We start from the raw sequence: 27,757 nt of genomic DNA on the forward strand, positions 1-27,757 counted from the left end.
CACTTATATGATTTGGAGAGCAAACAAACAACCCAATCCTAAATATGTTGTCACAAGCAAAGACTTATTTGCTGTGAAGTTACAGGGGTAGAGCAATAAGCAGTTAATCTAGATCCAGTTTTTCAAGACACAAACAATAAATGTAATATAAATCTAAATAATTGTGAAATACACACTAGTTTAAAGGCACCTGTAAAATTACATACAGAATTGTCTCTTTTTCTCCATCACTGCAATGACACTTGTTATATATTAAGTACACATATATTCAGCTTTTATTGTGCTTGCTCCTTAGACATCTTGCTTGTCATAAAAGCAGTTGTCAGTTTTAAAAAATCTTTAAAAAATCTACTTACTGTATGAAGTGCCCACAGTTCATGATGGTATGAAAATCATATGCTTATTACCAGAAGCCTCCCTACTTTCCAAATGTGTGAACTGTGAAGGACTTAAATACATCAGTTCTACAAAATAGGGGTGACCAGCATAGTGCATTATGTAGAGTGCTTTCAACACAGTCTTGTTGAAATGTTATGCTGGATGTGTTTGTTGATTGCAGCTATGAAAACAGAGGCTTTCCCTTTAAACCAGGAATTTAAGATGTCCATAATATGCAATGCACACAGAAGCATTAAATGTTTTCTATTACAAACCTATCCTTATTTCACAGAGTTGGGTATGTTCAGCATCAAAATCAGCTGCCGAAATAATGAGAAAGAACTTATTATTCTGGCACAAAACGAAAACAGGTCCATTGTTCTGAATCACCACTGTAATTGTTTTGCTTTAACTTTCCTTCTTGCATCTTTATGTTTCTTTCGACAATCCTGGAAATGTTGCAAATTTAATACAGTTACCAGATGTTCACAATTTCAAGTTTTTAAACATCTTCAACGTCATCAGCTAGCCAGATGTATATCAGATAGTAAGAGGTAACTTACTTGAAAAGTACAAGTAGAGGTTATGCAAGTTACTCTATCCCTTGTCAGAGGAGAACAAAGGTTCACCAAAGTTAATTAGCATCTATGGCAAAGTATTGAAGAGATGCCCTTCCTCTGCACTGTGTACCTTGTGGCTGGGCTTCAAGATGGTTTTGTAATTGAGACAATATTGCCAGATGAATGCAGGACAGATAATGACATGCCTCTGTATCCATGGATTCCACCATCCATGACTTGAAAATTAGATTTCTGTAATGCACTCTACATGGGGCAACCCTCGTACCAAACTCGGAAGCTTCAGTTAGTACAAAATATGGCAGCCAGATTGGTCACTGGTGCTTCCAGGTTTGACCATATAACACCTATTCTGAAAGATCTGCACTGGCTGCCTATTCTCTTCCGAGCACAATACAAGGTGTTGGTTATTACCTATAAAGCCCTACATGGCTTGGGCCCGAGTTACTTGAGGGACCGCATCTCCCCATATAATCCGCCCCGCACACTCAGAACAACCGGGAAATTCCACCTTCTAAATATGTTATTACTTCCCAGATGGCCTTCTCAGTAGCGGCCCCACAAATCTGGAATAGTCTCCCTGAGGAGCTCCGTCTGATCACCCCCCTGGAAACATTTAAAAAGAGGCTTAAAACCTTCCTCTTCTGTAAAGCCTTCCCCCCTGGAAAATGAAGTTATGTACTTGATCCCATCGACTCTCTGCCTCACCCTATTCAATGATTATTTTTATATCTGTATATTGTACATTGTGTTATTGGTTTTTATTCTGTGTAAACCGCTTTGATCTTTTGGAAAAGTGGTATATAAATAAAATTATTATTATTATTTATTAAAATATACTCCACCCCCATCCAAAAAGCAAACCTTGATTTTACTATGCCATTATATTTAATGGGACTTGATCATCCATGGGTTTTCATATCCATTTTAGTTTCCTGGAACCAAACCCCAGTGGATACCAGGGTCTCACTGTATTTCCAGACAGTGTTTTTCAGAAACCATTTAAGCTTGTTACTGGATCCAGGTATCAGCTGTGCATATTGCATCCTTCTTTAAAAAACAATTGCCACAAGCATTTGTTATATTTTAAAAATTACCAGGAAGCTACAGATAGTGCACAATGTGTGCTATGCTGCTTTCTGTCAAGTATGTCATATCTGCAGAACCATTCAAAATGCTGATGCAATCCCTATAGGTTTCTGTGCAAAGTTTAAAAGGTGCTAATGAAAAAGTTTTATATTTGTTTGGGTCTTCCAGGGTATTTGGGTAACACCTTCTCTCACATAATCACTTCCATTAATTCATACTAAAAGAAGTCCAGTTCTGTGTTTCTTTTGACTCAGAGGTACTATCTATAATTGTATGAAGAGGTCTCCTTCATGGACTAATTCATATTAATGCAACTTGCTGCCAAGGAGTCTGGCTGAAGCCCAATGCTATCCATTTGATCATGCCACAGATGCAACTAATAAATTTACAGAAGTTGCATGGCTGAAGTGTGTAAAAAATCACTCCCATTTATTGCAACATTTTTTTAAAAAGTATCTGTGTTATATCCTATTTATGGATAACTAAGGGTTGAAACAGATGGCCCGATAAAGCCGGCTTCTAGCCAGCTTGGGGGCATAGCGTTTAGACACGATGCACCCCCAAGTCGCTCAGAAGCCGTGCCAGTGATTGCATGCCAGCCAGCTTCCGGGTGACTTGGGTGTGTGTGTGTTCAGATGCCACTCGCCCCAGAGCCGGTGAAAAGCTGGCTATAGAGGTGAAGGGGTGGCTTTTTTCCGCCCCAATCCAGTTGCCACAACCCCATCAGACTCTCTCAGGGGCAGCGTCACACTGCTCCTTGGAGGCCATCTGTTTCGCCCCTAAGAAACCAATGGGAGAAATCCTAATAGTCTTTGAAAATAAGGGGAAGAAAAGCAAAACAGAAGCTCTTTCTTCTCTCAGGCTTCCTCCACCTTCAGATGTTCACAAAATAGTTTTACAATACTGTATGTATATTTTATTAGGTCTCTTGAGCATTAAAAACTACGCAACAAAAGCAAAAGGAGTATTCATTTTAACTTAATATAAGCATACAATAAACTCATGAGTAAAGCTGCACATGGCAGGGAAGGAGGGTGCTCTGGGAACCTCCCCTCCTGCCCGTGCGCCATTTTACTCTAGAGTAAACCAGCGCATAGCATGGTACTTTGGGCAACCTCCCGTGCACTGGTTTACTCATGAGTAAAATGGCGTGTGGGAGGGAGGGAAGGTGATGTGTCCTTTTGGCTCCATCCCTTACAAGCCCCGTCCAACCCCCCCACACCAGGTAATACCGTGCGGAGGAATGCCACTGAGCTACATGAGCAACTCAAATAATTCTGGATCAGATGCATGTTGTTGTTATTCACATACCTCAAGTAACATCTGCCGCCTGCTTTCCCAGTTATCTCTGTCTTCATCAAGGTCTGAGGCTTTACAAAAGAGCTTTGGGCCTTCTAGAAAAAGGATAAAGAAATCTTAAGCACATAATGTTCTTAATTTTGCTGGTCTTGTGAGTATGAAAGAAGAAAGTTATCATCTCAAGCCAGAGATCCCAACTCCTGCCCTGGATGATATGGCTTTGCTGTTTATGTTGTCAGACACGGGGCTGCTGTGATCCATTTTATCTCATCAGTGCACTGCCTACTACAGTAATAATGAATTATATTATCTAAAAAAACTAAAAGTCCAGGGAGAATCACAAGCGATTGCCTGCCATATGGTACTCCAATATTGTGCTTGTTCTTCTAAAAATCTCTGCTTGTCAGCAGAGAAATATATTAACACCAAGGGAGGAGAGATCACACTTAACATTATCCAAACCTCTTCTAGTGAAAGGGCCTGAAATAGAAACTCCTACCCCAGATAAAATGTTCTTTTAAAATTACAAATTTGAGTTTCAGTGATAATTTACTTGACAACTATGATATTTATAGTGCTTCCTGACAGGCACCATGAAAAATATTTCAAAATTTTTCAGAAGGTTAGACCACCATACCCAGGCTCAAACCATGTGCACAGAAAGGAGGACTGAGCAAGGTGCACTGGATCCCTAATTTGAAATTAACCAAATACTAACTTCCAAAGAGCAAGTATGCATTTGATATTGATTAGATCCATCATTGAGCAGAACAGTTCTAACTTTCACCTTTTAATCTATCATCATCTTGGGAGAAGAAGAAAAATCTGACATTTGAATGCAGTTGAACAGCTGACCTGAAAAAAACAAGCAAAAACATTACTTGTGCCAAAAGGAATGTTATTTTTGGGGGCCAAGCATGAGAAACTTAATATCGTGGGAAATGATCATATAAACTTAAACTAGCAATTCAAGAATTAAGGATTAATTTAATGTATATCTATTGAGCAGGCCACATCTATTAAAATTAAAGATCTGAAGGAATGTTTTTGAAAATGAAACTATTACCAGTAACTAAACTCTTAGAAATTATACAATTTGTTTTTGTTTTTGTTTTCAAGATCAAAGAACATTAGGTAATACTGAGAACAGTTTATATTCAGCAGCATTTCCCAAAATGGACACTTAAGGCTGTTCCTAAAACTATAAAGGACAATGGCCATTGGGATTTCCTGCCTCCTCTTCCCAACAAGAACCCCTGCCCTGGATGTGAAAAGGGGGAACAATGTGGGGAGACATTGGAAAAAAAATATTTGTTGTTTACTACCTGTTACTGCAATGTTACAGCTTATTTTCCAATGTAATTTAGAAAATGTGATTAATTGAGAAAGGGACATATAAAGAAGGTTTCTTTGAATCACGGTGATATTTGAGATCTATACAAGTCATCTTTCTAAAGATTTTTTTGCAAATATTTCCATCTAAGCATAATTTACATTTCTTTAACATCTTCTTTAACAGCTTCACTTTGAAATCCTTCTGGCTCATCATCTTCTGAAGTACTGTCCTGAAATCGTGGATCTTCTTGCCACGCAACCTTTGAACGTTTTATTGTTTCAATCGCATAAGACTCTGAAAAAGAAAACAAAAGAAAACTGCAGATTTTTATAGCAAAGCTTATCCTTGCTTTCAGGATAAAAGAGAGAGCTTTATGGAGAAAGGAGCCCAGTTTTGTTTGTTTTGCTTTGTTTAAATGGAAATAATCCGTTCCTAGTTTACCACATCCATTCCCTTTATTACCATATATTCCGGCATATAAGACGACTGGGTGTATAAGACGACCCCCAAATTTACAACTTAAAATAGAGTACAGTGGTACCTCGGGATACGAAATACCCAGGTTACGAAATTTTCGGGATACGAAAAAATCCCATAGGAAAACATTGTTCTGGGTTACGAATGTTTTTTCGGGTTACGAAAAAACTTTTGGTGCTTTTTTCGGCTTTTTCGCACGGAATCGCGGCTTTTCCCCATTAGCGCCTATGGCAATTCGGCTTACGAAGGCTTTTCGGGTTACGAACGGTGCCACGGAACGAATTAATTTCGTAACCCGAGGCACCACTGTATTTGGGATATATTCACCGTATAAGACCACCCCTCTCTTCCTTGATAAGTCAGAAAGGAGCTGAAGGCACACAACAACAGCAGCAGCAGCAGCAACAGATGAGAAAGAGGGAGAGGAGAAAAAAGGAGAAGGAGAAAGAAGAAAAGGAGAAGAAGAGGAGGCAGACTCCACTACACTCTGAGGAAGGAGTGTGTTCCATGTTTGAAATAACAGCATACACAACATTATTTCACCCGCCCCGATAACTCCTCCCGCCCTTCCTCTTGGTGCATCTACACTTTAGAATTAATGCAGTTTGACACCACTTTAAGAGCTGCTGCTCTATCCTATTGGAATCCTAGGACTTTATAAGGTCTTTTGCCTTCTCTGCCCAAAGAATGCGGGGTGCTGCTCCAAACTACAAATCCCAGGGATTCTGTATGGATGGAGCCATGGCAGTTCAAGTGGCTCCTATTGGAATCAAAGCCCAGGAAGCTTTGTGCCAAATAGAAACGTGTTAGGCTGCAACTGCACTGCAGAAATAATCCAGTTTGACACCCCTTTAACTGCCCTGGCTCAGTGCTAGGTAATCCTGGGAATTCTAGTTTTCTGAGACATCTCAGCAAACTTTGGTGTGACAACAAACTACAATTCTCAGGATTTCATAGCACTGGGCCATGGCAGTTAAAATGGTATGAAACTGGATTGTCTCTGGAATGAAGATGCAGCCTAAATTGGATCCAAGACACACTGCAGAAATAATCCAGTTCAAGACCACTTTAGCTGCCCTGGCTCAGTGCTAGGGAACCCTGGGAAGTGTAGTTTTGTGAGACATTGAGCCTTCTCTGTCAGAAAGAGCTCTGGTGCCACAACAAACTACAATTCCCAGGATTCCCTAGCACTAAGCCAGGAGATTTGAAGTGGTCACAAACTGGATTATTTCTGCAGTGTGTTTTGGACCTTGGTTATTAAAAATGCTCAAGGTCCAATCCATACTGCAGAAATACTCCAGTTTGAGGCCGCTTTAGCTGCCCTGGCTCAGTGCTAGGGAACCCTGGGAATTGTAGTTTTGTGAGAAAGAGCTCTGGTGCCACAATGAACTACAGTTCCCATGCATTTGAGGAAGTACGCTTAAGTCTAGGAAAGCTGCCAACTTTTCTTTCAGTGAGTCTCAAATGTGCTACAAGACCTATCTCTCTATCCTCATCATCACCACTATTGTTATCATTAAATCCAAATGCATCTGCAGAAGTGGACTTAAACTGGCAACACTGATATAAATAAATAAAAAAGGATGATGATAATAATAATAATAATAATAATAATAATAATAATAATAATAATAATATACTGTAGACTCTATCTCTGGGGCTGGGATCTGGATGCATGGAGGCAATTCCCTTGAAAAAACAGGGAATCCTGGGAATTGTAGTTTGTGAGGGCGGGAGGGGGTCAACCACTGTCCTCCCTCTGATTGGCTGTTAGTGTGACTCCATCCAAACAGGATTGGTTGCTCTGTAGCCTGGCTCTAGTCAGAGGGACTCAGGGGCTGAGAGAGAGAGAGAGAGAGACCCTTTTCTGAGGGTAGGGTGGCGACCACTCTCCAGCCCTCTCTCTGATTGGCTGAAAACTGTGAGTGTGTGACTCCAAAAGATTGGTTGCTCTGTAGCCAGCCTTGCTCTCTGGCTGGAGGGAAGGTAGAGAGACCTTCTGCCTTCCGAGGACAGGAAGGGAAGGGAGGGAGCAAGGAAGGAAGGAAGAGAAGAAAAGGAAGAAAAAAGGAAGGAGGGAGGGAGGGAGGGAAGGAAGGAGGGGAAAAGAAAGGGAGGGAGGGAGGGAGGGAGGGAAGGCAGGGGAAAAGCAAAGGAGGAGAGAACAGAAGAGGATGCTCCTTTGCCTTTGAGAGAAGCCTTCCCTGCCAAGGGCTCTCTTTAGGACCCAGGGGCTTTCCGGAGTACAAGACTACCCCCGACTTTGGGGAAGATTTTCCAGGGCTAAAAAGTAGTCTTGTACGATGGAAAATACGGTACATAGAGATCACAGCCAAAATTAAAATTTCTATTAGAATCCTAATGTGAATCTGTAAGTGTATTTACTTGACTATATAAATGTCCCATCAAAAGGGTTACAGAGATAAAAACAATATGCTGATAGCCCTACCAAGCTTTTGACAATAAAGCATAGTTATAATAAAAATATCTGTTACACCTTCTAAAGGTGTTCAGGTTAGGCCTTTAGTGGTCTCCAGGAAATGGAAATTTCAAAGTTGAGGACCAGTTATTGAGAATCCACTTCTGAACACACTTGTGGAGATGATTTGGGTCCTCATCACACTACATAATTATAGCACTAATTCTACTTTAACTGTCATGGCAGCCTCCTGTGGAATTCTGGGGTTTGTAGTTTAGTGAGGCCTACAGCAAGGCGTTGTGGTTTGAGTGTTGGACTTGGGAGACCAGTTTACCAGTCCGGCCATGAAACCCACTGGGTGAATTTGGGCATGTCACACTCTCTTAGCCTCAGGGGAAAACAATGGTAAACCTCATTTGAACAAATCTTGACAAGAAAACCCCATATTAGGTTTGCCTTAGTCATTATAAGTAAAAAATGACTTGGAGGCACATAGCAACAAAAGTACTCTCTGGTTTAGAATTCTAAACGCTCTTCCCTAAAATGAAAATCCTAGGATTCCATAGGATGTTGCCATGGCAGTTAAAGTGGAATATAGCTTTATAATATGATAGTGTGATACGGATCCTGGTGTAAGGATGTCCTACTTTACACTTTATATACATTAAAGATAATGTTTTCAAATTAGTCTTAAATATCATAATGGAACATGAGATGGAAAAAGAAATTTGCTAGGTATAGGCAAGCTTAACGCTTTATAGGAAAGAACCAAGACTGGGCCAGGCATGCAACAGGGAGCTTCTTCAGGTACTGGGACAGTTGGTATAATGGGATGCTAATGATGATCAACCTGCATCATAAAATGTGTGACAGTGTTAGGAACCAGCTCAAGCCTCAAACTGTTATAAAGGAAATGCAAACATGACACACAGATCGGTTGTCAAGTTTCAAAATTATGATTGTGTGAAGGTGCATTCTGTCTACATGCTAAAATTGCAGTCTCTGGTACCTTCTTTCATAGGAGACCTGTTGTCTTCACCACCAAAAAAGGAAAATGTGAAGCCACTATTTCCCTCAGGTGTGTTGTTTCCAGCAGTCAAACTGGGTGTCTCTGTATCAGCCAGGGTTGTCTGTTCCACATCATCACGCTTGTCCCATGATATTATTTCTGTCTTCTCATCATGTTTTGTAGATCCAAAGACTTCTTTCAAATCAGCAGCAACTTCATAGAATATTTCTTTAGAGACATCAGGCAGCTTCTGAGCTTCTTCTCTCTTCTTCTTTTTCTTTGCTTTACTGTAACAATCAATTATTAATACATTTTGATCTTATCTTATATATTTTACAGTGTAAACATATTTCTTGTGCTGGGGGAAGGGAACTCCTGGAAGTTAACTTCTCCAGCTGCCTCCAGAGTCTGCCCCCATTCTACTCAATTAAAATAGGTGAGGAGTGGCCCAGGTGTTCTCTAACAATTGTGTGGGGACACTGCATAACAGCTCTGCTTGTGCAAAGTACTTGTACCCTACATGGGAGCATCACCGCCATTTCTCTGAGCTAAAGCCCACCCAATTGAAGACCATCAGGCCAATCCCCTGTGCAGTATTGTGGGGGGATGGGCTCTAGGAGCTGCCAGGAAGTACAAAGAATTTTACTTCTTCTAGCTCTCCCAGTGCCACACTGCAGGTCACCCAGTATCTAATTCAAGCTGTTTATATGACATCAGGAGTGAGTCAGGAATGCAAGCTCCTCTGTTTTTATTTTAGTAGCTTCAGGGTATGTAAGGCTCTCAAGTATAACACAAGTACTTCACTAACTTTGGTTGGATTCTCACATGGAAAGGTTTTTGCACTGAAACCTGTCTCACCATCAGACTGTTTGATCCTAGCATCTGATGATTGAGAGCTCTCCCAATCTCCTTCTCCCTCTGGGAAGCCATTTACCAGCAACCCCTAAAATCACAACCTGTCTAACCTGCATCTTCACTAAAATAAAGCAAGCACTTTTCCCCATCTTCTGTTACTGAGGTAACACCAAGAAAATAGTGCTCAAGGCAGTTACATAAGCTAAAATCATATGGCTACACTGGTGTAGTTGTGCCAGAGGTGGAGGCAGTGACAGCAAGGAAAAGGTAGCAGCTGCGGTGAGAGAAAGGGGAAGAAGTCAGCAATCGGAGCAAAAGGCTCCTCAGACTGAGCCATCCAGTCTATGAATGCTTGCTTTCGGTGGAAGTGAGGAAAACACAGCATTGGCACATCTCCTAGCTTCTCCTCTTAAACTGCCTTGGCTTTAAGGACCTCCCATCCCTCACAGTCATGTACTCATGGGAATATCTCCCATTGCTCACTGCTGCTGGTGGTGGTCTCCCCTTTGCACAAGCAAGATTATCAAACCATGTGCAGAATGGTCCACTCCTCTGGCAGTTTACCACAACAGGATCCTGTCCAGTTACCACTGCACAAAGCTGATCATGGTCAAGATGACAAACTGACCAAGTAAATCAGTCTGCAAAGGGATCTTGTAACACCTTAGAGACTAACTATGCAAAAGAAATTGTAGCGTAAGGCATATTTCTGAGGAAGTAGGCCAAGTCTACAAAAGCTTATCCTACAACTTATTTTGCACAGTTAAGTCTCAAAGGTGCTACTTTGCAGACTGCTATTCCAGAGTTATGTCTCTGAATTCTGACCAAGCAAATGGCAGATTAAGCAGAGCAACAAGGAAATGGGAGAATAATCACCTCTCTTTTTCAGTGTTTTCAGTTTTTTTCTCAAATACTGCATGATCTTGCCTTGTAGGGTCGTAGCGCAGAGTATTCATATCTCTACAAAAGGAAACAGAATTAAGTACAATACTATATTAAATCAAAATGGCATTGGCAAAATTCAGGCTCCCTCCAATGTGTCTAATATTTCATTTTATATGCATATATATGTTCTGTTTGATTGCAGACAAAAAGGATAAAGACCAATGTGTCTGGACAATCCTAAACATGCTTTCTCAGAAGCGTTGCTTGGTTTAGTCAGATTTATTTCCAAGGAAGCGGGTAAAGGTTTACAGCTTTATCTAACAATGCTGTGACATCTTCTCTCACTGTCAGCTATGGTAAGAGTCAGAGGCCCGGTATACACATCCTGGCAGCGATAGTAAGGCTCGGGAACATGCACCAACCACACACTCCTGAGCCTTACTCCATGTGGGCGGCGTCATTACTACGTGCAGACCGTATGGATGACGTGTGGGCATCTGAGCGCCCACGCATCTCCGACAGGAAGCGACATCGTAAGGGCTGCAATGCAGCTCTTATGATGCCGCTCTAGGGCTGGTGTTTCCATGCTGGTCTGTACCGCGCCAAATTTAGTAATCTCCTGTTATCTTTAGGAAAGAGTTTTTACATATGAAACTATTATACAAAGAGAGAATGAAGAAAACTAAGTAATGCTAACAAACACTACTCCTAGTGAGATGAGGCTATTATACAGACAATGTGAATCTATACAAAGTGAATCTATGCATCTAAATGTTAAATGGTAAAGATTTGCCAAAGGCAAGGACAGTCTTATGCCTGTTACCTTGACAGCTGTGGTTTAGTTTGCTACTCTCCCCTTTCTTAATTTTTCATTAGCAAGCAGTAAAGTCTACAAGGCAGTGGAATTGGAAGGGCAGCTTGATTTGCTTAACCACATCTCATTGGTCCAAACCAAAGGGTCAGGTTGCTGCATGCAGAATTCTTCAGAATGGTAGTGATCTGTTTAGCCACAGCATCGCCACTTACAAATTTTGTTGTACAGGGGTACCCCGGGTTACGAATTTAATTCGTTCCGCCGCCGCATTCGTAACCCGAAAGGCTTTCGCAAGCCGAAAACCCATAGGCGCTAATGGGGAAAAGCCGCGATTTGGTGCGAAAAAGTGCCGAAAAGCACCAAAATTTCTTTCGTAACCCGAAATAACCTTCGTAACCCGGAACAGTTTTTTTCAATTGATTTTTTTCGTAACCCGGAAATTTCGTAAGGCGGCGCATTCGTATCCCGGGGTACCACTGTACTGATTGAGCTTTTTCTGCTCTACAATCTCTAATGCAGAATGGTATCCCAGAAAACAAGACTCATTTAAAGGACACTCTATCAACCTATGTTAACCTAGAATCTGCCACTATGTTGACCATATATATGTATATTAGGTGGAAAGAAAAGTGTGCATTACTTTAGTGAATTGATGTTAAATTACCTTCAAGGGTGAAGGAAGATGTAAGTCATAATATACCTAAAAACTAATATTTAGATTGTGTCTAGAGAAGAAAACAGAAAAAAGCGATAAATACTGAGCTGGAAAAGCAAGCTCTACCACTTTTTATTTTAGATTGTTCAATGCTACTCTATGCAAAACAAACAAACAAAAACCCAGGATGTACACCTCTTTCATATAGGGGTGAACCAGAGGGCCCACCAGGAGCAGCCAGAGGTTGCTCCGGCCATGATCCTAATGATACTGTGGTGACCGCACAGCCTGCTTCCAAAGCAGACCATCGCCACAGTCACAACTGGCCACCGCCAGGAGCCATATTATTCCATCTCCCTTTTGATTTGGTCCAAAAGACTGGATCACAACACCAGAGCGGTTTCCAGCTGCTCTGGAGCATGAATCATCTGAACACCATGTCCCTAAAAGCGGCCAGAAGCCACTTCTTTTGGCCTGTGTGTTTCGGGCCCTAAAAAACTAACTTCTCAGATTGAAAAGTTTGTCCACCATGTTGGCTTTCTACTTGCGAAGAGTTTATAACATAGGAAACACTGCAAAATAGTATACCCTATAGTATGAAGACATTTTCACATTCTTGCATACATAAAAGTAGGCAGTAGTTTGCCTTCTAAAGAAATGTACATACTTGAATTTCTTGGCATTTGAAGTCAGTTTGCAAGGCTCTACATCAATATGCAGAAGATTTTTTAAGATGTCAAGATTCTTCTTTTTTTCTAATGCTAGCTCTTCTTCATCTACTTTCAAATTCTTGGATTCATCTAATAGGTCAGAAATTAACAACAGTTAAAAGGAACTTTAACAGCCTTAATTACTAACATCTCATAATAATACTGGGTGAAAACAAATATCATGCCAAACCATGTTTTGACTTCATCCCTGAATATAAGTCAGTTCATAAACCAGAATTTGCAAATCAGGATATCAAATGATTTAAAAATAGTTTGCAATACCTAGTTTATGGTAACAGTGGTTTACCATTATGTATGAACCATCTGACCACAGACCAGTTATGGAAATTGCCCATTCTCAATGGGCTACCGCACCATGGAATTATCTTACAGCAACTTACAACAATGTTTAAACAAGATACAATTAAAAACCCGAAGATAGCTAATTTAACTGTAAAATGTTTTATTAAAACCCCAACAAATTTAAAACAGTATAAATTCATTTAAGAAATATGGCAATGACATCTCAGCATGGCCTCATTAAAAGACCCAGCTAAACACTAAACCAGCTAAACAAATTCCTTGTTAAAAATAAAAAGGCTGGTGGAAGTAGTCTGTTTCATTATGCTTAGCAGAAATCATGTCAGGGATGATATGTGAATTGAGGGGTTTTTTTGGCTGTGTTCAGATGTAGCACAAAACTACAGTTAGCATCACAAGAGTGAACCCCAATGAACTTTGGCTTTCATTTTCTTCCCCCTCCCTGCTTTCTCAAGCATGGCCTGCAAAGAAATTGGAAACTTCAGCTTACTGTATATACTCATATACAACTAGAAATGTTATAAGTTTTTAAAGTCTAGAAATTATATCATATAAGTCTAGAGGCCCAGGTAGTGCAGTGGTTAAATACCTGTACTTCAGCCACTCACTCACAAATCACGAGGTTGTGAGTTCAATACGAGCCAGGGGCTCCGGATCGACTCGGCCTGGCATCCTTCCATGGATCACTAAAATGAGTACCCAGCTTGTTTGGGGCTTACACTTTGTAAGCTGCTTCGTACATCGGTAAGTGGTATAGAAATGTACTTGCTAGAAATTTAGTCAAAATATTGACCCCAAAAAGCTGGATCAACTTATCCACGGGTCAGTGTAAGTACTGTGCTTTAACTCTTATCAAAAAAGGAACCATTTACTCTGAGTAGAGTGGCAAAAGGTAATGGCTTAATCCATCCCAGAAGAACCTAAAGGAAGTACTGACCCTCTCTACTCTTTCCACTGCAGGGCCACGTCTGAACTTTGTGAATGCCTGGGTGGGAAAATAGCAGTGGCGACAGCTCTTTGACACTTCACTTCAAAGAAACAGAAAAGGATAGGGCTTTGAAGGATTTGAATGAGACATTTGTATATGTTTGCCTGTTCGGAGTTAAAATCAGGCAAAGTTATCACATTAAAGTTAAAGGCTATAATCATTGCTAATGTAGTTTCCATTTTCTTTGCTTTGCCTTTTAATCCCTTTTGACATGTGCTCATTTTCTTTACTCTGCCTTTGCCTGTTCACATCCCCCACACAACAACTCCATGATTTACTGTAGTTTCCTCCTCTTCCACCCAGGCTTTAGGGTGGGAACAAACAGTGCTCTCTTTATTCCTGTAAGATTTTTAAAAGTTCTTTGGCATCATTTTCCATTACTTTGTCCTTTACATCCTTTGTTACATGCCCCTATGTTTTACCCTCAACTTATCCTCAGGTCATATCAACATTCATAATTTTGGCCCCCAAACCTGTCCTTGACTTATACATGAGGTTGATTTATGGTCATGTATATATAATCCTTTTAAAATTACAGCCACTTTCTGTCACACCTAAAGAGTGATTTATTTTAAATTATAACTAGTTGAAGCACAACATATCCAGAAGCTACTGTTTTTGTTTTGTTTTGTTTAGACCAACCATGGTTAACATCAGACACAGTTTCTTGGGATTTGAATAACATGAAAAGATGCAGTTCATTTAAAATATAAAGTTTCTGAACTCTCACAGGGCCAAACTGGAGGAGGGATCAGCCCAAGGGCTTTCTGTAGCTCACTCTTGTGATGCTAGACTAAGGTTTTACCTAAACTCTTGGGTAGACTTATATTACATAATTCTAGGTGTTAGCTTTTCTATGGGGCAAAACAAACGGTGGATAAGGAGTGGCTTTGCCACTCCTTTGCTTGCCAGGTTGGGGCCGTGACAACCACACACCACATTCCCAACCCGGCCTTTTCCTGGTGCAAAAAGGAGCAGCAGAAAGCCGTTCCTTTTTGTGCCAGAGAAAGGATGCTTTTGCCACCGCAGCAGCATTTTCTCAGCATTTCTTCGGCACAGCATGTGTAAATGCTGTGTGGCCAAAACGTCATGGATCCGCCACATGTGTAGTCAGCCATGTAACTTCCCAGCAGAGTGTGGGTGTGCTGCTGTCTGAATGCCACGCCCCCAGTCCATCAGGAAGCCAACACTTTTTGACCATCTGTTTTGCCCCTAGATCAGACAAAATAAAGGGCCTAGCTAACTGATATCCAGTGATTGCATAACTCACAGCCTAACAATTATAATTCAATAATACATTTGAAGTGACATATTTTCTTTAAATGTTTTATTGACTTCCAATTTACAGGGGCACATTTTTGGAGAATGTTTTTATAAAATAAATCTAAGCCAAAAAATTGTGTAAAATTTTAGTCTGTTCCTATTTAATGTGAGTTTGAAAAAAAATACAATTTCAATTATTTCCTCCTAAATGTGTCCATTTGTGTGCATACAGCTATTTTGTCACACATATCAGTTTTCCGAGAAATAACTCTTCCTATTCAATTGTGATATATATTTGCTTCTTCCTCACATTCCACATCACTACAGCCACAGTCTGTTAATCACCTTTCAACCCATGTAGTGGAAGTAATGGCCGAGTAACAAAATTAAAAACGTAGTGAGCAAAATTACATTCATTAACTTAATTATTTGAAAACAGTTTCTAAAAGTGGTCTTCAGAGCAACAAAAGGAAAACATCTAACCTTCTTGCTCACTATCACTTTCAAGGAAGCGAGCATCCATACGAAATCTCTCATCTGTACCAAACCGTGACTGTAAATGCATAAGCTACAACAATAAAACAGAAAAGAAAGTTGGTATTTATTCTTCAGTAGTTTAGATATTAATTTGAACTTGCATAATGGTTATGTGATAAAAATGACATTATAATTATTTGCACACATGGACACTTCCAGCATTTTGGACACTCATATAACATTTATGTAACCAAGTTAAGAGAACAGTGAAAAAAATATGCACAGAGCACCAACACAATCGAAACAGGGTTTGTTAAGAAATAGGAGCCAATAGGGATTAGCAAAGTTGTAGCAGGAATTGAAAGGTAAGACTTAAACTTGGGAGCTAAACTTTGGATCAATAGCATAGGTCTAGTAAGGACAAGGCAGATGAAGAGGAGTTAAGGGACAGAAAAGTATTATCAGAGACAAATTGGTCCACAATGACTGAGCATTAATTGATGATGAAATGAAGATTTACACTTCAGACGTAAACATGGAAAGATATATTTGAAACTATTTCTGAGTACACTTAGTGATAAAGTTCAGTAGAAGGAATGTGAAAGGAAATGTAGGTCTAAATCTAATTGTTAGTCTTGACCAGACTGGGCTCAATGAACAGGAGCTTGCTACGTCCAGTTCCCACTGGCTTACTAAGTTCTGATTGATTCAATGAGCCTGTTCTGCCTGGGACTAACAATTGGACTTAAGCCCAAAAGAATAACACATTAAGTTGACTTACGAACCTTCTCACCAGCTTTACCCTCAAACTGAGGTTTGATTTTGAACCTGCCCTCTTCTTCATCTGATGTATCTGATTCATCTTCACTGCTTTCAAACAATTTTCCAGAGGTCTTAGTGGTGAATTCCTTAGGTACAATAATAAATACACACAAGATTTTAGACAGTTATTTCTAAAAGCAATCAATTTCAAATGTTTTACCAAACACACAAACACTGCATCCCATTATACTGGGGGGGGGGGAGGGGGCAGGTATCTCTCTCCATTTTATAAGCAAGCCTTGCCATTGGTTTGGAGAAATTACTGAAACTGTTCTGAATCTTCCCATTTCAAGGGAAAACTTGACCATCCCTAGTTAGAATAGTTGTGAGTTTGATAAAATAGTAACAGCAGTGACATTTGTGAGAACATCCTAGAAAATGTCTGGAGGATTTTTCCTTTTATATTTTTCTGTGACTTTTGGTAGCTCACTATATGTTAGACCACAAGGGCCATCCAGTCCAACCTTCTGCTATGAATTTGGCTGTTCATTTTGCTCACAATTTCCCTTTTCTCTTAATGTACTTACTTTGCTTATGTAACTTTGAAAATTCAATTACCTAAGTTTATAAAAAGTAGTAGTATTAGTCTTTCTATTTTTAAAAAGGCAGAAAAATATATGAGGGTTTACTAGTAGGCTAGAGAGAGCATGTGCATAAGGGTGTAGGGCAGCATCTTGTGATGTGGCAGAAGTCCTTTTACTCACTTTTCCCAAATTTCCTGAAGATCCTTCTTTAATGACCTCTTGTACTTCAGCTTCATTTTCATTATCTGAATCAAATACTATATGTTTTGGTTTATTTGTTGACTGAAATTCCTACAAAACCAGATAATAAATAATTACAAATACCAAATGGCAGTACCCACTGGAGAAACAAGACACTACTTTACAAATAAACAAATCCTAAATCTAAATGTTGCTCCCAATTAAGGTAGACCCACTAAATCAATTGGTCAACATTTAGGTTCCCTAAGTTCAATGGGTGTTTATGGGCCTAATAACTGTTTATTACTAAATAGTCTTCTGGAATTTTAAAGATTTGTTAACCTATTGTGGCATTAACTTTTACAGACCAGGGTCCAAATCATTTTGAACGCATGACTGTGTTGGGGGAAGTGGAAGCAAGGAGTGAAGTCAGAGAGTAATGAAAATAAAATATGGTCAGATGGGCTAACTATATGAAAGGAAATTACTTACATTGTCCATTAACCAGACAATGCATGTGATAACGCAAATATCCTGGCATTCATAATCTACTCAAGGCACATAATCAATCTACAATCACAATTCAACCAGCATTTGATAAAACTGAATTTCACAGCACTAAATTGTAGTTAAGTGGTATCACTTTGACTTTTCCTTTGAAGCTCCTTTGCTCAATACTGGCTATTTTACAGAACAGATCAGTTACAGAATACCAGTTTAAGATTAAACTTCATGAATATGATGAAGAGGATTGCTTGAGTATCTTCCTAAATCTAAGGCTGTAATCCTACAGCCAACTCTATACATATGCATTTAGGAACAAGTTTCACTGAACAAAAGAAGACTTTTAACTATGCATGCACAGGACTGTTTTGGAAATAAATCCCTATTTATGGCACAATATTGTGCATGCTTACTCAAAAGCAATCCCCATTGTGTCTGGGGCTAACTACTTAGTAAATATATTTAGAACTGGTGCCTGAAGTATGCACAGAATTCCAACATGATCAGTGAGTTCCAAAATGACTTGTGAGATTTGTTTCCCACTAAGCACATATTGAATTGTGCTGTTGGTTCTCTTCCCGTTATGCTTTTCAACCATCTATCATGATGATGAAATTCTGACTCCTCTTCTTTTGAAATTCAGTGTTTTATTATGAGTTGCAGGAATTACTACATGTATTTCAGTTGCTAAAGATATTTATACACTGCTGTCTAAACATCCCATACTTGCAATATTTTACACATCTACAGTTTTTGTCAGCACAAAATATTTAACTCTATAAACACACAAAATAAAACTACCAGATTGGTTAGAGCTCCTTGAATCATTTTTTTCTGCTGTTCTCGTTCTTTTTGCCTCTCCTGCAGCGCTGTCAATCTTTTTGCATTATCCTGCAGCCGTTTCTCCTTTTCATCCACCTTGCTTCTACCTTTGATGGAAGCCAGAAATGCCTCTTCACTTCTGAAAGGACTATTTAAGTTCTTATCCCGTGTCAGACTGGAACCTGTAATGCTAGCATCTTTCTTTCTTTTCTCTGAAACAGATGTTAGACTTTCTAAATGCTCACTTTCAGATATGGTAGTCTCACCACTTTCTGTTTCACTGTCTTCTGCACTGGATGTGCTGCTCTCAGAATTGTCCACAGAATTTACTTTATGGTTTATCTGGTGAGAGTCAGAATCGTTTACAGAATGTGATGGTTTTGAATCACAATTGAGAGTTTTCACATCAAGGGAACCTGAAGAAGCCCTGTTGCCTTCACTTCCATGTATATCTAACCCGCCCTTCATCAGCGACCCTATTCCTCTAAAAGGCCGAACATTTATATTTCCCTTTTTCCTTTTTTGATTATCTTCATCAGAACTCTCTCCTTCTAATATGGCAGAAAGAATGTCTTCAGGACAAATACAGTTTTTTATTGAAGGGGTAACTATAGATGTCTTTGGAATACTGCTAGTGGTATTATCTGGAAAAACTCTGGTTTTAGACTGAGTGTCACTTTGGTTACTTTCAGTTTCTTCCTCTGTACTCGCCCTATGTTCACCAGCTAATCTTCCTAATTCTTCTAATGTAAGATCTAATCGGTAAGAGTTCTGCACCATACTTTTATAATCTTCATCCCCTTCAGACCCGCTTGTGTCAAGACATGAAGAACTTTCATCACACTCTGATTTACATCTACTAGTGATGCTGTTCTTTTCAAGATCAGCCTTTTTGTCTGGTATTTTTTTAGGCATAGCTCTTTCCCTTGTTTTAGGCATATTCAATATTAATGCCTTTGAATCTGAAGATTCAGAAGTCATAGCATGTATCAATATACCACCCTTAGGCCCTCTATCCTTTCCCTGTTTTACTGCCTTAGATCCATTCAAAGTTTCACTCTTCTCCTTTTTATTTGGTGTTTTAGTCACTGCTATAATTTCATCTGTGTCAGCTGAATCATAATCAGATTCCTTTTCACTAGTCCTCAGTGCTTTGTTGCATGTTTTGTGTACTTTCTTGGAATTATGTGCTCTCTGTAAAGACCAATGGGTGCTATATTTCAACTCAAAGTTATCTCCGACAATTTCCACATTATCTTCGGATTCATCATTAGTGTCAGCATTGTGTACGCTCTCTCTTGCTATAATGGTTCTGATTTCATCTTCTGAATCCTTATCACTTTCAGATAATCTATTTGAATTTCTGCAAGACGTTAAACCAGTTATAGGCTTTTGATTCCCACTGTGTTCTTTGCATTGCTTTTTGGTAACTGACATGTAGTTTTGAACCAGCTTTGTTTGAACCGCATTTGTTGCATGTGATGAAAACTGATGAGATGAATTCAATTCATTCCTGTTTAAACTGTCAATATCCTGAACTCTCATTTTCTTTTTAGGTGGTTTCTTAGTTACAGGAAACTGTCCTTGCCGTTTTTTACTTATGGTTTCATCACCTTCCTCCAAATGCCAAGTGAGCTGGGCAACAGGAACAGTTTCAGTGTGGTCTTGATCCAGTTTTTTAAGATTGTGGCAATATTTTGAGGGGTCATATTTGATTATGTTAAAACTTGAATTAAGGAAAAATCAACCATTCTTATTTTTGTAAAAGCTCAGAAACATTAAAGCGAGGGTTTTTTAAAAAAATAAAATAAATAAAGTACAGTATTAACTTATGAGAGAAACCCACATATAAAGCAACATGCTGCTTTGTAAAAGGGAAGTAGATGCATGATAAAGTACCGTATTTTCCGGTGTATAAGACGCCCTCCAAGTCGCCCGCCGGCAGCATCCCTGGCCTCCTATGAGGGGGTCTCACGCCGGCTTGAGGGGGCCTCTCTGGAGGCCTGAGGCAGGATTTGCAGCTGGGCTCTCTCGCTGTCATTGTTGCTGCAAAAGGTGGGGGTGGGAAAGCGGCTCCAGAGCCAGCCGGGCCGAGGTAAAGAGCCGGCCCCTTATTTCTCCTCGCTGCCGTCGCCCCCCCGGGATACTCTGCTTCTCCAGCAGCTTCAGAAGTCCGCTGCTCCCCAGAATACGCTGCTTCTTCAGTGGCTTCAGAAGTCCACCGTGGAAGCCTCTGGAGGAGCAGAGTATCCTGGGTGGCAGCAGCGGCGGCGGACTTCTGAAGCCGCTGGAGAAGCAGAGTATCCCGGAGGGAGGGGGCGGCGGTGAGGAGGAATAAGGGTCCGGCTCTTTACCTCGGCCCGGCTGGCTCTGGAGCCGCTTCCCCACTGCCACCTTTTGAAGGAGCAATGGCGGCAAGAAAGCCCAGCTGCGGATACTGCCTCAGGCCTCCAGAGAGGCCCCCTCAAGCCGGCGCGAGACTCCCTCATAGGAGGCCAGGCACGCTGCCAGCGGGTGACTTGGGGGTCATCTTATACCCCCAGTCGCCTTATACGCCGGAAAATACGGTAAATATTAAAAACATAAATACTGTATATACTTGACTATAATATGACTTCATGTATAAGTTGAGGGAAGGGTTTATGGCCAAAATCATAGATTTTGAAACGACCCATTGATAAGTCAAGGCTAAAACTTAGGGGCATGTAAAAAAAGGATGTAAAGGACAAAACAAAAGGGAACCACCACTTTCTTCCTTCTTTCTCTCCCTCTGGACCTCTCCTGACCATCAAACACCACCTCTGTAGTGCTGGAGGAAAAGATTTTAATATCAGATTGAGAAGGGAAGGCAATGGGATGTTCATGGTGAGATCCAGGAGGAGGGGGAGGTTTTAACATCAGATTGAGGAAGGAAATAAGTGGAGAGAAATGAGGTGTTCCTGGTCAGAAAGATCAAGAGGAGGATGAGGAGGGAAGGTTTTTAACATCAGATTAAGAAGGTTAATCACCTCTTTTACACACACCCCTGCCTCAGTGGCTCTTTCAGAGATCACTGCAAGGCTTCTACCGGGACATTTCTGAGCATTACTTTATTAACTCTTATTTGTCAACCAAGGATTTTAGGGTATACATTTTTTGACTTACAGTTGAGTATATAGTATTTGGTATATTCTGTTCAAAATAATATATAAAGAGAAACAATATTTCAATGACAATATTTTAATGAGGACATTTCTGACATGATGTACTTATTGTATTTTTATAATTCTTCATTACTGAATATCAAATTCAGTTGATGGGTCCCATTTGCATTCTTTCATTCTGGAAAGACAGTGGCACAGTACAGTGGCAGTATTACACTGGAGGCAGCATTAATAGTTAAATATTATGTAAGAGCTTGTAAAAAAGGATATTTTGTTTTTGTGTTGATCTTTCAGGTTGAGGATGGGTAAGACTCTGCCAAATTTGCTAACAACCCAGTCCTGTTAAAGAGAGAATAAAGATTACCATGGTTCTGGGAAATGTAATGCATTAACTTAAACAAAGCAGTACTTTAAAGCAATACAGCAGATTTCAAGTAACAGCTTTTATTGGTATACATTTCAGCCTGGAATTATGTTGGATCATTTGAATAATTTATTTTCCTTTAATTCTCCATACCTTATGATTTGGTACTTCTGTTCCTGGAACTGCTTTCACATGGAAATCGACAACTCCAGATTTTTTCCAGGATTCTAGGACATTTATCATAGCATTATCAGCTGGCTTTTCTTTCTTTTTATTTGCTTCTTGACGCTCCTGTGCTAGTCTGCAGAACAGCAAATTGAAATCTGGCAGATTAAATTTTAAAGAACAGACAGCAAGCACAATTTTTGTTTATTTCTGCAAATCCACCCCGCACACTTAGAACATCCGAGAAGAACCTCTTGGAAATACCATCCTCCAAGTACGTTGCCACATCCCAGATGGCCTTTTCATTAGCATCCCCGAGGATATGGAATAGTCTTCCCGATGAGCTCCGTCTTATGACCCCCCCCCGGGAATCATTTAAAAAGAGCCTTAAAACCTTTCTCTTTTGTCAAGCCTTCCCCCCTGAAGAATGAAGCTTGTATCTCTGATGCCATCGATTCTCTGCCTACCCTGGATAGGTATGTTGTATGACTGTTTTTAAAGTTTTTTGTACTATTGGATTTTATTTATGAGATTGTTTGTAATGATTTTTTAATAGTCTGTAACCCCACTTTGATCCTATTATTATTATTACTGTATTATTATTAAATGTCTTATGACAGGGGTGAGAAGAAGGTAGATAAGATTTCTGTTAGATTTCTATGTGAGCTGTATTAGATTGACAAGGCTTTTTTTATTCCCAGTTGCTGAACAATAACAATTATACTGGTTGATAACGTTACCCCACCTCTAAATTAAGCCGCTAAAATAAAATTTTGAAAAAAGTGGATTTCTGTGTAAGAAGGCGAAGAAACCACTTTTGACACTGAAAACAAAAAAGATATTTTGCTCTTTAATTCTACATGTATGTCTCCCTTCTCGTTTCCCTCTTCTGATGTTCAAGTAAAAAACAAAGGCTTTGTCTTCAGTTGCCAGTATAATCCATGGTGCTTTCTTTTGCTGTGGGTTTTCAGCTCTCGCAGTAAACGGGTAGCTGCTTTCCCACATGGTCCCTATGTATTGCCTGGCACCACTGCTGAGGTCAGAATGAGGCACCAAGCCATGTTCTCAATGCTGGGAAGCTCGTTCTGGCCTCAGAGTGACTTGTGTCTGTAGTGGCCAGGCCAGGCAACTAGTAGGACTATGGATGAAGGCAGCCACTGCCTTTACTGTAAAGAGAACCAAAAATCTACAGTAAAAGGTTAGTTATTTAAATGTGAGTTGGGGAAGGAAGCCCGAATTGCATGCAGATGTTGAGAAGACAGTCCACACCTGATGTGGGGGTTTGGAGTTGTGTCTTGTCACAGTGAGTCTGGGGGAGGATTTGGGGTAATTTGTCCATGTAGACAAGCCCAAAATTGATCCTGCAATCTTGCATTCTGTCTACTCCAGTTTTACATGTTTAGTTCATGAAAATTCTTCCCCATCCCTGCAAACAAATGTTCACAATGTAACAATGTATCTCTTCTACCACCACATCAACATCCACTGGAAAATATGTTTCAAGGTACATTTTTTGTAGAATAGAATGGTTATTTATTTTGTGATGATATGAAGACTGTTCACTTGCATGGTGACTATTAAAACAAAATCGGATGTAGCACCCAGTAGCTTTCACAAAAAGCTTATTTGCAAAGTCCTAACCATTACCTGTGCAAAAAGCTCTCTTTGGCTAATTCTATTTGCAGAGTTCCTCCCTTCCACTTTGTCTTATTTAGAACAGATATACCTTCAAAACAAAACAAAAGTAAATGGAAACAGAGGTGTTAATTTATGTATTGTTTAAATCATTATTCAGAAGAATCTCAAAAATATTTCAAATACTGATTGTTCAAGAGAAAAAGAGGAACCAGTGTGGTCCAGCTTTTAAAACTATTCTAATTTGTGGCTTGGGAAATAAGTTTTAAAAACTAGTTCAGTCACACAAGCAACCTGTGGGGAAAATGAAGGGAAAGAGAAAAAAAATAAGGCTAGTGACAGCTAAAGAAAGCTCAATCAAAGGATTTTAGAAGAGAGAATAAAACTGGGAACAATTTGAAATCTGGTATGGGGGGGGGGGGGAAGGGGCCCTGAAGGGGTGGCTTGAAGCTGCCTCTTCTGAAGATGGATTGGGGTTGCAGCAAACACATCTCGTGGCCCCAACCTGCCTTGAAACCGGATGAAAAAGGAGCAGCAAAAATCTGCTCCTTTTTGGCCTGCAAAAAGCCGGCTCTTCCTGCCTTGTTGAGGTGTGAAGCTGGCTGCAAGCCGCTCTGCCGGCATGTGGCATATAAATGCCATGCTGCCATAGTGTCTTGAAGCTGTCCATGTCTGGTCGACTGCCTTCCTTCTGGGTAGCTTCCGGGCGTCTTATATAGGCCATCTGTTCCAGCCCATTGATAGAAAGAATAGGAAAGTGGTGATTGGGAATATGATAATGGGACTATATGTGAAGTCAGACATCCCAAAGAGATAGATTTCTGTAAGCAAAGTGATGAATAGCTAAGGCAGGGGTAGGCAACCTGCGGCCCGGTGAGGCCTTGGGACCGGCCCCAGCCTGGTCCTGCCGCCGATTGCCGCTGGGGCCTTTGGCCTCTCACGCAAGGGGGCCATGGTGGGGCAATTGTCTATAGAAGCCTCAGAAACATACATTTATCTTAACGTTTTTTAAAAAGTGAGCAAATTTTTTTGTGTTTCCTCCATTTGAAAATTTTGTCCTACATTTGTCCCGGTTTATTTATTTATTTAAATTTTTAAAAATTATTTAATTATTTATTTTTTGGCTTCAGCCCCCCAGTTGTCTGAGGGACAGCAACCCGGCCCCCGGCTCAAAAAGGTTGCCTACCCCTGGGCTAAGGGAATCAAGAAAAGTAATTTTATTAAAGGGTTTGTTTCTAGGTTTTTCAATAGCAGTTGTCTAGGGAACATGATATTATTCTAATATTATCAAAAAGACATATAGGTAGTTACTAATTTTTCTGTCGAAGAATTAAACTGAACAACATACAGATTAGAAATGACCAAAAAGTTTAAAATGAAATATAGCTACTTTTAAGTTAAACAGTTGTAACCATCAGTAATCTTTGGTCTAGACACAGATTCAATTTTCATTAGCCAAATTTAGTTTCAGCATTTGAGAGGCAATTCAATTACAGTGTTAGTCTAAGAATAAAGACCCCAATAGTTAATGTACTTACATTTTTTAAGTTCTTTTTCAGAAATTGTGATGTTGATATATGCAAATGTTTTTGTAGGTTTTCCTGTTCAAGAATGAGAATTTGATTACTCCAAGAAAATATGCTGTTGTTCTTTTTAAAAAAAGTAAAAACAAAGTTATAGAATAGAAAATTAACAACATAATTCTAAAATTATTAACTGATAAATAAATCCCAGGTAAGTGTGTGAAGTATTGGAGTCAAGTGCTGGTATTGCAAACCAAGTGTGACTAGTCTTAAACATTTGAAGATATTACCTTCTTCATCTTTCCGGGTCACAATTTCTGTTTCTGTAACATTTCCAAACTTGCCAAATCTTTCTTGCAGCTCAGCTTCTGAAACTGTATGGCCAAGTCCTCCAACATACAGTCGCTTTACAAGTGGGTTTTGCTCCATATTCAAAAATTCAGCAAGTTTTGGTCAAGACCCTTTTTAATTATAACTTTCCTGTAAAATAAAAGTTATTCAATTCAAAAATTCCATCAAAATGTTTTTAGGAAGTTTAACTAACGAAACAGAATAAAGTCAATAATTGTAAAGGTAGCTTTCTTCAGTGCATATATGTGTCTTACAAAATCCTACTTTTATGTTGCTGGAATGAGTCTCTAAGCCTTATGCCTGCAGAAACCACTTTTGAAAGTCAATAGCAAAAATACTAAAGAGTATGGAATAACCAAGAACTACAGAAAAGGCAAATAAAAATGAAACTTTTAAAGGAAGAAAATCCTAAACAATCAAATTTTTCCACAGATATTTAACAGCGCCCAGAAATATTAAAATGAGTACCCAGATTGTTGGAGGCAATTAGTTTACACTTTGTAAACCGCTTAGGGAGTACTTAAGTGCACTGATAAGCACTATAGAAATGTACTTGCTATTAAAACTGCTCCTCATACGTACCACAAGCAGTTATGAAACAAGTATGTACTCTGAAGGGCAAAAAGCAGCATTGCACTTAGATATGAGAATCATGCCTAACTCTCTTATCAGTTTGAGATTATTGGCCTGGCCTAGCTATGCAGCCAGGATAATTTTATTATCAACTGTGCCAGTAACGCCAAACCAGTTTGCCACCATGTGTATGAGCAGAAAGGAGGAGTTTGTACTAAACCCTGCTTCCTGGCTCTTGTTCTTCCATGAAAGCGGGTGAAGGTATACATCAGGGTTTCCAGATTTCCTTCACATACAATAGTTGCTTGGTGGGGCTCATTTCTGAATGATAGGGCAAAATCCTAACAGCATTTGCACTGTTGAAATAATACAAGTCCGATATCAGCAGCTCCCCCCATGGCCTCCTGGGATCTGCAGTTCTACTATTTCTCTAACCATCTCTGCCAATGAGTGCTGGAACCTCACAAAACTACAAACCCCACAATTCTGTAGGATTGGTGTCATAGCAGTTGAAGTGGTGTCAAATGGCATCATTTCTACAGTGCAGATGCCCCCATGGCGTAGTGGTTTGAGCGTTGGACTAGGACACTGGGAACCAGGGTTTGAATCCCCACTCAGCCATGCAAACACACTAGGTGACCCTGGGCAAGCCACACTCTCTCTGCCTCCTCACAGGATGGCAATGGCAACGGCAAACTCCCCCTGAAGAAACATGGCAAGAAAGCCACACAATAGGTTTGCCTTAGAGTATAATGTGTCCAGTTCAGGGCACCACAATTCAGAAAGGACATTGAGAAACTGGAGCCATGTGTCCAAAGGAGGGAGACTAAAATGGTGAAAGGTCTGGAAACCATGCCCTATGAGGAACGCCTTAGGGAGCTGGGGATGTTTAGCCTGGAGAAAAGAAGGTTAAGAGGTGATATGATAGCCCTGTTTAAATATTTGAAGGGATGTCATATTGAGGAGGGAGCAAGCTTGTTTTCTGCTGCTCTAGAGAACAGGACCCGGAACAATGGATGCAAGCTACAGGAAAAGAGATTCCACCTGAACATTAGGAAGAACTTCCTGACAGTAAGGGCTGTTTGACAGTGGAATGCACTCCCTCGGAGCGTAGTGGGGTCTCCTTCCTTGGAGGTCTTCAAACGGAGGCTGGATGGCCATCTGTTGGGGATGCTTTGATTGAGACTTCCTGCATGGCAGGATGGGGTTGGACTGGGTGGCCCTTGGGGTCTCTTCCAACTCTAGGATTTTATGATTGTATAAATTAAAAATGACTTGAAGGCAAACAACAACAACAACAACAACGTCGGGAATCAAACAAACAACTGGCAAGCAAGTCCAACTGAAACCTATATGGCTTACCGTTAGGGAGGCATTCAGGAGTGGGCAAGCCAGGGATCCCCCTCTCTATTCCCCTCCTCCTCCTCCAAGTACCTGAATCACGGCAGAAGGGAAAGGGAGGGAAGTTAAGGGGAGACAGCGGAGAAGAGAAGGGTCGCCTGCTGCCACCCACAGAAGCAGAGAGACCTCTTCCTCCTCCTGCTGCTGCTGCTGCTGCCTTTCTGCCGAGCATGGCTGGCTCAGCCTGGTGCTCCTCG

The 27,757-nt window shown here is 40.2% G+C and overlaps 1 protein-coding gene across 3 annotated transcripts; it reads right to left on the bottom strand.

Moving 5' to 3' along the window:
* Window positions 1-603: 603 nt before the first annotated feature.
* Window positions 604-27,746, bottom strand: NOL8 (nucleolar protein 8). Of its 3 annotated transcripts, none has more exons than XM_042449636.1 (17): window positions 27,522-27,746; window positions 25,526-25,715; window positions 25,251-25,313; window positions 23,725-23,803; window positions 22,066-22,213; window positions 21,819-21,887; window positions 18,385-20,124; window positions 17,080-17,190; window positions 16,339-16,461; window positions 15,560-15,644; window positions 12,462-12,594; window positions 10,317-10,400; window positions 8,586-8,872; window positions 4,839-4,974; window positions 4,132-4,199; window positions 3,357-3,439; window positions 604-827 (listed from the first exon to the last, which is right to left on the bottom strand). In XM_042449636.1, the coding sequence occupies exons 2-17, from the start codon at window positions 25,662-25,664 to the stop codon at window positions 765-767; spliced, it is 3,411 nt and encodes a 1,136-aa protein (XP_042305570.1). In that variant the 5' UTR covers window positions 25,665-25,715; window positions 27,522-27,746; the 3' UTR covers window positions 604-764. The 3 variants fall into 3 exon arrangements, with proteins under 3 accessions (XP_042305570.1, XP_042305571.1, XP_042305572.1); XM_042449637.1 differs by having other exon boundaries at window positions 27,594-27,741; XM_042449638.1 differs by lacking the exons at window positions 23,725-23,803; window positions 27,522-27,746 and having other exon boundaries at window positions 25,526-25,595.
* Window positions 27,747-27,757: the final 11 nt, after the last annotated feature.

This window comes from Sceloporus undulatus, chromosome 2 (assembly GCF_019175285.1).
Source record: "Sceloporus undulatus isolate JIND9_A2432 ecotype Alabama chromosome 2, SceUnd_v1.1, whole genome shotgun sequence".
In the NCBI taxonomy this organism is placed as follows: Eukaryota; Metazoa; Chordata; class Lepidosauria; order Squamata; family Phrynosomatidae; genus Sceloporus; species Sceloporus undulatus.

Excerpts from the sequence above, each read along its gene's own strand:
- NOL8 (XM_042449636.1), bottom strand. The coding sequence starts at position 25,664 with ATGGAGCAAAACCCACTTGTAAAGCGACTGTATGTTGGAGGACTTGGC. Across the intron at positions 22,214-23,724 it reads AAAGAGAGCTTTTTGCACAG|ACTAGCACAGGAGCGTCAAG; the intron begins GTAATGGTTAGG and ends GCTGTTCTGCAG. Across the intron at positions 4,200-4,838 it reads AAAGAAGATGTTAAAGAAAT|GTCAGCTGTTCAACTGCATT; the intron begins GTAAATTATGCT and ends TGTTTTTTTCAG.